Here is a 12,655-nt window from a genome sequence, read left to right on the forward strand (position 1 = left end):
CTTGCTAGGGCTAAAAGTAAAGATACCTTTAATGACTACTTATCACGAATCGCTCAATGGATCTTCATCAAGCCTAGCTGGTCTGTAGCATTGATATAAGACCATCTCAGAAATTTGTTCAGTTTTGGGTGTTTGGCCCCTTAAAGGATCAGATGGTTAAGGTCCTCTTCAAGTGAGCGACTTATGTCCATTTGGGCCTCTTGTTCTTGCAACTTTCTCTGAATAATATTCAGCAAATCAAGTTTAACTATGGTTTAATTTTTGGCGGAGCAAGCTCAATGGCACCAGAAACATATTTGTATTCGCGCTTTTTTGCAAGAAGCAGTGCACTGTTATGTTAATTAATTTTAGACTGGATGTTTGTAATGAAGATTGAAAATCTTAGTTTTTAATAAAGTTTTGGTGATTATTGCATGTAAATTTTGAAGAAAAAAACTTATATGATTTAATTACTTTTAGCGGACCTGCATGGACTGACACAAGAATGCAATCAACTAAAGCAGCAGGTGAAAGAAAAAGAGGAAGAACTGCATTATCTCAAGAGAATCGTTCTGCCTTGTTATGACATAAGCATTTCTCATCTTTGCAAACAGACTGCATATAATGAAAGTAAGTTAAACTTTATTACATAGTATACCTCACCGATGTGATTTTTCATGATCCTTGATGTTCTCACATAATGTGTATGTCCATTAAAAGACCATTTTGTTTTACTGATTCTAAGCTTAGTTAATTCCTTGACAAGACGTAACAAAACGGTTATTATTACATTTCTTTCATATGTAAGAATCAAATTATGAACTTACAGCCTTTCATTTCACGACAAAGAAATTTTAAAGCGTTACACAATGACAAAGTACCACCCTACTTGGATCATTGTTTCTAGGATCAAGCTTAAAGGGACCCAAGTTAGCTTTGTCATGTCTGTGTTCCGAATTTACACAATGTCGAAGGATCGCTAACTTGCTTATAAATAACAAAATGAGAGGTTAACTTATTCTTAAGTATAGTCACAAGAAAAACAACGATAATAACAAAAAAAAAAAAACCATTTCTTTCAGGAGAACTATAACACTTACGCCAAAGAACCGACCCATTAAGTAGACATGCCAGAAATCTTCAAAGAGAGCTTCAAAAAACGAAGCAAAAACATATTGAAATTTTCAAGACGCTTCACACCCTAATCCAAACACAGCAACATATGGAAATATATACTCAGCTTAGTAGGCTTGTTTTAAAGTATACTTAACGTTTGTAAATCTCGTTTGGCGAGACTGGTAAAGTAAAGGCTACTTCCGGAATATGGCGTTCTATATTTAGATAAGTAGAGTTGGGTGGCTGGCTGCTGGGCCAAGTGGTTATGATCGCTGGCTTCGCGGGACCACGAATTTCTGGGGTTCAGTTCATTGCTTAGAGTGTAAAATTCTTCCATGTGAAGTAGCAATCCAGTTGGCTTACGGAAGCTAGGTCCTTCTACCCAGGCGCACGTCCACGATGAATTAATGTCTGGCTGGGCATTTAGGATCTTTCTCCACCATCAAAGGCTGAAAAGTTGCAGTGTTATTAACTATAACTGTGTCGGTTCCTCAACACTGCAGAACTAGAAGATGCTTACCTAGGATAAAATGTTTATCATTCAGCGAACGAAGTTAATGTTATTATATGTACATGAAAATAATATAGTCTTGGGCGACCTATAGTAAAGACCAATCACAAAACAGGGTACTAATATGATATGCGTATGTTGTATCGGAATCTTTAGTAGTTTACTATGACCAAAATATTTAATAAGGACGTTAAACAAATTTTTACCAAGAACTGGTAAGTATTTTTCTTACCCCATTCAGGATATTAGAAATGTATTGAAAAATGGAAAAGATACCTTTTTTTCGCTCCCGACGTATAACGTTCCAAACCCCCATGCGTAATTTTTACTTCATATCAGTATTTAGCCTTTCCATTCTTACTTATTTTGAGTTGTGGCAAAGTTTCTATAGGGTATTTTACATTCTAAAAGAATTGGATGTGAAAAAATAATTTTGCGTGGTAAACAATAAAGTCTAGATTGACCGGGTTCAGAAATCCTGGGCTGGACAGAGGGTAATGAAGGTATTATCAGCCGTTATATTTTTCAGGTTGTCTCCACTTAACTGATCTCTCAAACATCTGTAAAGGGCCATATGATGTTATCACACATAACAAGCAAGAAGACGTTTTCGGAAAATAAATTATGGAACGCCGTAGCTGCAAACGTTGAGCAGGCTAACTGACTGGATATTTGACTGAAGTTCGAAGTTCATAAAAAAATATCTATACGAATACCAGATAAGATTACTGCTAGATTATATGAAAGTCTTTGAAACTCAATGTGTGTGAGAAACACTGTACATACAGCAATAAGAAGGATGTGCAGAAGAAAATTGTCACCAGCTTTGTGAATGAAGACGTCACCAAGACATGTTTTCTTTCCAAAAAAAAAAATAATGCACAGTTACAAAACAAATGGATTATTTTCGCTGTTGTTTTTAAAGCAGTCTTAACCTAAAGTTTTGGGGAGAGTAGCTCTCTCTCTCTCTCTCTCTCTCTTTCTCTCTAATAATGTTATAAGTTACATTTACATAAAACGCGAAAAAGTATGTACTATGTATTAAAATTGAGTTGGTTTTATATATCGAAAAGGTCTGGTGAACTTCATTGAAAGCGGTGTCTTACTAATTGAATTGAGGAATGTTTCTTCCATTCCACCAATGATATAAACAAACATTGCTTGAAAAATCAGATACAGACTGTTAGGCAAACAGTTAGCAAAACATAACAGTTTTCTGTTGATTAAATTAATGTGTTGCATTATCAGCCGGAGACATATCGTGTCCTCTATGCTTGGCCGACCATTGCTGTTCGGTGAACTGCAAAACCGATACTTGGATTTTAATCAAACTTTGTATGACGGAAGTGTATCAAGCCGAATTCTGGATAGCATTGTAATTATCCGGTTTCCCTGTTGATATAAACACAACTATGTATTCACTTTTACATTGAATTTATTGGTTTAATTTAATATGTAATATACACTGAACACCTCACGTAAGTGAATTTGTATTCATTCCAGTAACACAAGCATTATTGAAATAGGCATGAACTTGTAAATATTACCGTATTTTGTTAACTGCTAGTAGATCTTGTTATGCCGAAATCACAGAAAAGTAGTAAAGTACAAAGTAAATCAGAAATATGGTAAAATATCACATTAATTTTGTAACAATTACTAGTATGCGTCTGTAAAAATATATCCGAAAATAACACGATCATTATAATTGTATTATTATTATTATTATTAAATTCTGACATTTGCTTCTTGAGAAAAAAGTTGAAGTATTTAGTCTTTAATATAACCTTCTGACTTAGTTTTTTTGACTATGACGACTTTACAAGAAGTTCCTGAAGTTGTGTCAAAACAATTTTCGTTACATTTGGACATTTACTTATGAGAGGAAGTTATCATATTATTTTCTATGATTTGTCACAATGAAGTATTTATCTAAGCCCTTTTGAGACAAGTTACTTACAATGATTCATATAGTATATGATAAGTTGATCGAAGGTTTTTGTCTGATTTAATATACATATTGGATTCGCCCAAATGAGTAATAGTTATCATATATCCAAGATTATCATGATTATGGTTATTATAACAGTAGCTCGATCTGGGAAGGTGTATTCGGCTCGTGTGGATTTTGTCAGATCGGATCTCACGAGGAGCGCATGCGCCGAATATGATCCGTCCTTGCAAAATCCACAGGAGCCGAATACAAAGTCCCAGTCTAGCTGCTGTTTTAATGACACTTTTATTATAATACATCCATATACGAGGGGTGTTTAAATATGAATGCAACTAGGCCAGTTGGAGATGGGGTATCCATCTGGCACTTATCCTTCTCATTTTTAAATCACGCCTGAGAATTTTTTGAGCAGCTCCTACTGAAATACCAATGCATTTAGCTATATGCCTAGTTGTAAATCTTGCATCGGTAGCAATCAAATCCTTTACTTTTTCAACTATTTTTGGCGAAGTTGCAGTTTTCGGACGGCGTGCATGAGGCGCATCTTTTACTGAATCAACACCACTTTCAAATTTCTTACACCATCGAGTGACAGATGAAAAAGAAAGTTCATTGTTCCCATAAACAAGACATATTTCATTAGATATGTCTTTCGCCTATATACCGTTAATACAGCGATTCTTGATATAGGACCGTATTTGGTCAGTGAAAGGAGACCTTTTCCCAACCATTTTAGCTTTAGTGTACACGAGTAGATAGTGTTAACCGAGCTATTGTCTGAAGCTAGACTGAACGGATTTAAACATATTTTGTAACAATGGAGAGCTTACACAGCCCTCTATGCGATACATGTACCTACCTATTTTGTGCAAATCGTGGTTTAAAGCGAGATATTGACATAGATGCATTCATATTTGAACATCCCTCGTAATAATAATTTTGATAATAAGTAGATTTTACACACTTGAAGTGTGTTATACTGTTACTCAATATACAGGGAAAATTATTAACATCACATATTAAAAGTGTAATGTTTTTAAGGTGAGAAAAAATGAACAAATCATTATCTACAGATGATATTATAGTAACTTCAGTCAAAAAGACAATGTTCCCACTTACACGTGAAACTAAATAAAACATAAGCAAAAAGATCAAAGATCTAGCTGCCTAACTGACATATCGTATACCTACAAATTTTCTGTCCGAAACACAAATGAATACAAAACCCTGCACTCTACTCCCATCTAACCGGTGGTTGGACTATCTTAGTCTTGACGTAAAATGTGACGTAAGAAAAGATTAATGATGGCGTCTCGAGTCTCCAAGGGAGAAAAAGATCAACGTTTAAACTGGTGAGAATCCTTATTTGCCTTATATAAGTCAGTTTTTTCAGCTAAGATAACAATAAAAGTACGTACATACATATAATAAAAGAATCATCAAAATCATACGACGCGCAATTCACTCGAACCTAATACAATATTGCAGATCAATGTTCCGTTATATAATTACCCTGCTCTACCTTAAATACTAATTTAAAGTTCGATACACAGTACAATAATTTTATGTTGGGTCGTCTCAGTTAGCGGGTTTTTCGATAACTATGAAAACTAGCTGAAACTCCGAATATTTCCCAAAACAGGAAGTGCATCGCTACCAGCGTCTCTTTTCATTACAAATATGAAGACGGAGATGAAATGCAATGAAACTTACAAGGCGATCGTTGGTTTATTGAAAAGTGACCAATAGAAAAAGGTCTTTCAAACATTTTTCTCCATATTCCACCCCATCATTCCATGATGAACAAATCTATATCAAATACTTTTTGAGCTAGGTGTGTCACAAGGTGAAAATGTGCATTTTTGACTATTTCAGGGGCCATAACTCTGGAAATATGGAATAGAGCCGGACGAAAAATAGGAGTCGCGCAAGTTCATATCATGATAAAGACTTATGCAAGGTTTCATCAATTTATAGCAAAAACTTTTTGAGCTAGGCGCGTCACGAACTTCGGACGGACAGACGGACGCACGCACGGACGCACGGACAAGATCAAATCTATATGCCCCCACCACTCATGGGGGCACAATTAGGTTTTGTTTCTAACCATGAAATTCACGAACGTTAGTCGCCCGTTTCACAATATGCAGATAGCAATCATGCCAATCATATGCAGTCACTACCTATTTACAATCCAAATACATTTCCTTAGATGAAGATACATACAGATGATATATACAATCAACGGGTTACGAATGTCTACATACACCACGACTCCATGAGGAAAAAGCTTCACACGTCTCGGAAGATTCCCGGTGAAAACATTTTAATGCTACGTCAGAACGTTTGCCATTCAAACAGCTGCCGCTAGTTGACAATTTGTCGTTTCGAGATCTGTTTCTTTAAGTATTCAACACTGAACAAATAAATCATTGTGAAATATAGAAAAAAATAACTATTGATATAAAAACTTAATATTGTAATTGTGTGGCTACCATCTGAATATAAAGCATTTTGGGCTGGTTAATAGTACGTGCGCGCGAACAACCAAATGCATTTTATTCATCCCCATTGGAAATAAGTTGCAAAACGTTAATGGGTTATCCTTTGTTATATATTATTAACTTATAAATTAGCTCCATTTCCTATAATGTGATAATATTTGTACCAAACTTGTTAACTATGTGTCCTTTATTATAACTACCTGTGATATTTTGTGATTACTATGACATATATATTCATGAATAAATCTTATCTTATTTTGTCCTCAAATACTTTAAAGAGCCCAATGCTTTTTATATCTAGACGGTAACTACATAACCACAATGTATTCCCTAAATCAAACAATGGTAGCATGTTATCAACAGCATGATGAAACAAATCTTGAAATTCACAGTTGTGACTGACGAAGTAGATGAAGTGGTTATTCTTGAAAAGAAGTTCGGGTACGTGACTTTTTCAACAGGATTCATTGGCGAATCGAAATTTCGGGAACAGGTGTGAGGCGTGGAGGGCAGCAATGGCGGGCATCCTTGGTCACGTGATTTTTCTGAAGGGCATATTTGATCGACGTTAATGCTCGGCAATGCTGTATCAGTTCCTGTGCACTTATTTGACCGATTTTCAAGTATAGTAGAATTCAGATGTTTCGTCCAAAGCCATGCAAGTTTGCAATCACAAGCAAACCTTGATAGCGATACGTCGAAATCGATTCCAGATTTCAAGACTGTGTCTAATGATCCGCATTGCCATTCTGTGATCTCTGAATTAGTCATGTATATGAGTTCAACATTCCTGAATCCTGAGAAGCCGTTTTTAAGAAATCTCTGCACGGTAGAATCCATTATACCTATTTCACCGATGTTTTCGAAAGTCAACAAGGCCAGTGGATGAACTGTTGAAATAGTCGCCTGGAAGAATTCGAGTCTCTTCACATATTTTACGTTGTGGAAAGAGAACGAGAACAATTCCCCGATTGTTGCGCCAGAAAATATGATATTTGAAATGTTTACAAGATTTGAAAACGCATTTCCTTCTATCTGTTCTATTTTAGTCCTTTCAAACGAAATCACGGACATATTTTCCAGTTCAGCGAATGAACATGCCCGTAATTTTGTAGCTTTGCTGTCTATAAAATGTATCTCTTTCAGTTTCGGTAAATCAAGAAATGCATTTATTGGAACAAAATCGATCGTAGAATTAATGAGGAAAAACCTTTTCGTTTCTTCCGGTATACTGTCCGGGAAAACATTTGTGTTCGTACAATTAACGTCATACTCAGCGCATGTGCAAAGAAACGGACAGTCCCGATCACTGACGAAGTCTTCCTTCACATCACTTGCGTAACAATTCAAGGATGAAAAAGTGTAGATCACGCAGAAAAATACAATATGCCTGACAGACATTTCTGTAAGAGAAAAAACAACAAACATTGTAACAGGAAGTATGAGAACATAATTAATTACCTGAAGCGGCATGGCTGCAAATATAGTCTGCCAGATCTCCATTGATTATGTTTACAGTTTGATAAACAAACTAAACTCTTATCACCACTATACAATTCCCTGGGAATATTAAAGAGCCATTCTTTCAGAATTGTCTCAGAAAACAGTGCTGCCTTTTGTTGGCTGATATTTGTTTTCAACCCAGATATTCTGCACCATTTTTTTTAAAGACCCACTGATATCAGGTATGTATACAACAATATTTAATATTTTCTTAAAGACAAGAGGGAACAGATTTTATGGCCAATGCATTGAACTGATATGATCCTTCAGATTGATTTTTGTTTACCTTGTGGCAAATTATTACGCTTTGATTCAAATAAACAAGAGAGCACTTTTATTAGTTAAAAACAACAAAAACAATCAATAGTTAGCAATAACAAATTAAAGTGCAAATTAAGAAATTATGCGTTTTCAAGGCAGTATTCATGTTTAAAAAATCGTGTAAATTGTTCGGTATATAGAACATTGCTTTAAAGCGTTAGATACGCAAAAGTAATATTATATTGTGCGAAACAGAAAATAATTGGAAGTTCTCTGTATATTATACACACAGATTTCAACCTAAATTCTAACACGATCCGCAGCAGCTGCTATATAAACATATAGCGAATTCGCCTATACATGAATCTACGATAAAATATAGCTCTTCCATTCCGCCCTACGATTGTAACATGACTGTGAGATTCTACTCTGCTTCCATTATATACCGTATAATACCGACTAAATATTCGACTTTTTCAGTGCTAGTAGTAATAAAAAGTACATCAAATTTTCTGAAACAAACAATTTCTAACTGATGAATTTATTTGTTGATATTTTTACCGTAAGAAAATGTTTCAGCCCGGTAAGTTTCAACTTCAACACCAGTGCATCTATGTCTGGTCGTGTGTATAGTGTACAATTCCTGCGTTGTAGCTAGGCACCACAAATGTCAACTAGATTCTACTTTGACAGTAAATAAATCATAATTCATGTTCCAATTTTCCAGACTCAAGTGTTTACGTGTTTATATGCCGCCGCAATGTCTTAGCGTGTATGTTTCAGTGCCATCATGTAGGTGACGTGTACTATTTTTAGAAACTGCATATATAACTCTGAATTAAGTATTTATCTCTGATTTCTATATCCGACCTTAGATGTTATTAAAAATAACATTTTCACGGCAATAACTACTTAATCATTTAATAAAAATTTATTGAATATCGGAAAATTGCGTTTGATGCAACGCTTTCCATTCGTGGGGAGGTTTTTATAATAGCATATGGCCAACCGAATGACTTATCGCGCTAAAATGTAGTGCTGTAAAATGCGAAGAATTTGCGTGGTTAGAATCGAAATAATAAATATGTTCCAATAATTTTATCAGTAAATAAAATATGGGCAGTCGTTCGGACGCGAATATTAAATCACTCGTGCTACGCACTCGTGATTTAATTATTACGCATCCGAACTCCTGCCCATATTTTATTAACTGATAAAATAAAGGCACATATTTATTATTTCTTAAATAATACTGATCTACGACATTTTTTATACCTTGCTGTTCGATTGTTTTTTTAAATGTTCGATTAAGTATCGAGTAACGTACCTTTTAATTTTATTGTTTCTAGGTTCCTTGTCAGTAACACCAGTTTCTTTGTTCAATATTGCGAGTTTTCTCTAGCTCCCACAGGATTTTAGTCTTGGTCTGTAAGATTCAAAGGAAGGCGCCCTTATGAAACTGAGTCAGCTTATAAAATATCATAGTAAAAGATCATTTCTTTTTACGTTGATCGCAAAAGTTGGGTTGATTATGTTAACAAAATATCAAAGTTTGCTAAAAGTTTGTTCTTTACGAATATTATCATAGAAAACAGGTACTATCTGTCACATATTCTACCAGTCAAATTCATTAACTTTTATAATTAAATGCGTAGGAAACTTGTAATGCTTACAGTGTGAAACCTCTTACATCTTACTTCCTCGTAATAAAAAAAAGAGTAAAAAAGAGGGGAAATATATATATGCAATTTCTGGAAAAAGAAATGTCTTTTTTTTTTTAATTCAGTAAAAGTTGTTCTCATTGAGTTTGCATATTTAGTGGTTTTAAAATATGATTTGATTCAAGAAAACACATACCTGATTTAATATACAGCACAAATAAATCTCTTTTTTTTCTTTTCAAAAACCGAGAGAGAAAAATATAAATCACAATATACTAATTTCCTTGTTGATCTGACAGTGCAAACTTAGTAATATTTTTATAAATACAACTTAAAGTTATCACTTAGACCGTATTTTTCAAGTGAATAGGAAATACTTTTAAGAGCCGAGTTCCTCCGCAGCATGTAAACATTAGAGTAAAAATCATTTAAAGCGTCTTGCTCATACAATGTTGAATAAATTTTTTTCATTCAAAATGAATACGTTACTTTGATATAAACTTACTTATTTTTTATTATGAATTAAACATGTTACGAAAGTTTCAAATGCTTTGCAAAGTTTTTTTTAAAACATGTATATAATTATAAGCAGAATGGTTTAACATGCATTAAATACCGTATTACAGGCGACTAACGTTCGTGAATTTCATGGTTAGAAACAAAACCTAATTGTGCCCCCATGAATGTTTGAGGCATATAGATTTGATCTTGTCCATGCGTCCGTGCGTGCGTCCGTCTGTCCGTCCGAAGTTCGTGACGCGCCTAGCTCAAAAAAGTATTTGATATAAATTGAGTTACACAATGCATATGTTTATGTATTACTCGCAATGTCTATCCTATTTTTACGTATTTCTTTTAGGTCATTTCCCCGTTATTTCTGTTTCATTTTTTGAAGTTTCTGTGAATTTGACAGATTTCTGTCACATTTTGATATGAATGAACCTATACTTTTATATAAAAAAAACTTGAGTGCAATTTCGTCTTTGCAGAAACATATTTTCATGAAAATTTCTGTTATTTATAAATACAATGTACTATTCTTCCGCATTCAATTGTACAATTCTTCCGCATTCAAATGTAGTTCGTACCACTGGCACTAGACTAGGTATAACATGTGCACAATTGCACATATAATTCAGACCCTGTGTTTTGTTCACAGTAGATAACTCTTGAGGTCATTCAAGTTTTGTATAATTATGTCCCTTCTCTTCTCAAAACACGAGCCAAGAATGACGAAGAAAGAATATATAACAGATTAACTTTTTCTAAAAAAAAAAAAGATGATCTAATCGGTAGCCAGACCAATGATATACCACTGTCAGTTTGAGGTTCTCAGGGTTTACTTTCTGTATGGTGCCCGTGTTCCTTACCAGTAGGATTATATCTGGTATCTGTCAAATATGTAATATAACTCCCTGATATACCAGTTTCAATGTATCTACTATTTAAAATGTTATTGTTATTTCTATATTGTATACGCCGGTCAAACTACATGTGCTTGTGTGCATACATGTATTTAGTTTTTCGGCGACGCCGTCTAAATTCGTTTTCGTTACCTATGCCACGTGACTTCAGTTTGCAAATCAAACTACTTGATAACGCATTATAGATAATTTATCGAAATGGAAGATTTATGCAACACTCTGCCTGATTGGACGAGAGTGTCAATTTCTTTCACTCTGTTGATTGTGCTACGCGGAGTGAAATGTAGACAAAGCGTTTATTCTAAACGACGCTGTTCACAGTTTTAAAGCTAACTTTGGCTCAGTATATTTAGCAAGAATATTGATATATCTCAAAATGATAAGTAAGTTTAATAAATATGATAAAAACCTGTTCAAATACCAACATATATCAAATTAAAGAAAGAGCTGAATACGGTCTGCGTATCACATGAATAAGGGTGTGATAAGAGTCTTTTATGTAGAGAAGTGCTTTTTAAAAGATTTTCTTTGTTACAATTGTCGTCTGTATATGAAAAGGTTTCTTGCTTTTGTGACTTATTCAGATTGCATATTAAAATGAGTACTTGATTGCTTTGATATATTTGTTATAAATTATTTAACTGATTTATTATATATGAATATTTTCTTTAGTATGGTATGCAAATATTGAACTCAGTTGAAATCTGTTTTATTATATATATGCTATATAATGACTGAATCTCATTACACTGAAATGAAGGTACGTTGCATACAGTTTATCTATGTGATATGACTACGGTCAAACTTTGCTTATGAAACAGAAATATTGAAATAATTACAATAGTATGTTTTGCTTGACCTTCACTTTTTTATAGGTGTGACGTCATTGTCCAAAGATTCATGAATAGCGAATATGCATTTGTTAAAGCGAGATCAGTTGGCCTATTTTAGAAATAAATACAAATAAATAATAAAAAAAATCCTTTAATTGATTTTTTCTCATGTATTCTAATCAAACTTGATTTGTAGCATCTTTATTAGGCCCGCAGCCAACTTTGTTCAGCTGGGACATTTAACCCCTTTTAGGGGCTGCTAGAGCTAAAACTAGAAATGCCTTTATACAGCGTCTCATGAACAGCTTGGTGGATCTTTGTCATACTTGGTCTGGAGCATCATTATAAGGTCCGCTTCCAAATTTATTTATATAGGAACTTGGGCCCTATTAGGGACCACTATAGCTAAAAGTAGATATGCCTTTCTTCGCATTTGCCACTAAAATGTAATGGATTTTTATCAAACTCGATGTGTAACAATATCGTAAGGTCTCCTGCTATTTTGTTACAAATGGGGATAGGGACCAATTTAGCTAAAAATATAAACACGTTTAATGACCTCTTCTCATGAACCGCTTCATGAATCTTCATCAAACTACTGCTGTAATTATTCGTCTAAGGATAAACGAAACAAAATTGCAACCCTACGAAACCTTTGCGAAAAATTAAAAGAGAACCATTTAAATTGTTAAAGTGCGGTGTTTAGTTTTGCAATTTGAAAAATGTTAGATGAAAGATGAATGTTAGATGAAAAATTCATAAAGTTCTTTCCTTATTACAATTCGCCGACCATCATTTTTAAAGATATTTCTTGTTGACTTTTCTTCTTCTGTGGTTGAGTAGCTTTAAATAAGGTTTCAGGTTAAAGTACAAAACTACAGCGTAGTTCACATATACGAACGTGATACG

At 34.1% G+C, this 12,655-nt stretch overlaps 1 protein-coding gene across 1 annotated transcript; it reads right to left on the bottom strand.

Annotated features, from left to right (window-relative positions):
* Positions 1-3,023: 3,023 nt before the first annotated feature.
* On the bottom strand, positions 3,024-9,845 carry LOC123530715 (slit homolog 1 protein-like). The gene is made up of 3 exons (XM_045311468.2): positions 9,686-9,845; positions 9,156-9,254; positions 3,024-7,467 (listed from the first exon to the last, which is right to left on the bottom strand). Exon 3 carries the CDS (start codon positions 7,463-7,465, stop codon positions 6,395-6,397), a length of 1,071 nt encoding a protein of 356 aa, XP_045167403.1. The 5' UTR covers positions 7,466-7,467; positions 9,156-9,254; positions 9,686-9,845; the 3' UTR covers positions 3,024-6,394.
* Positions 9,846-12,655: the final 2,810 nt, after the last annotated feature.

The sequence above is a fragment of the Mercenaria mercenaria genome, chromosome 11, assembly GCF_021730395.1.
Source record: "Mercenaria mercenaria strain notata chromosome 11, MADL_Memer_1, whole genome shotgun sequence".
NCBI classification, from domain to species: domain Eukaryota; kingdom Metazoa; phylum Mollusca; class Bivalvia; order Venerida; family Veneridae; genus Mercenaria; species Mercenaria mercenaria.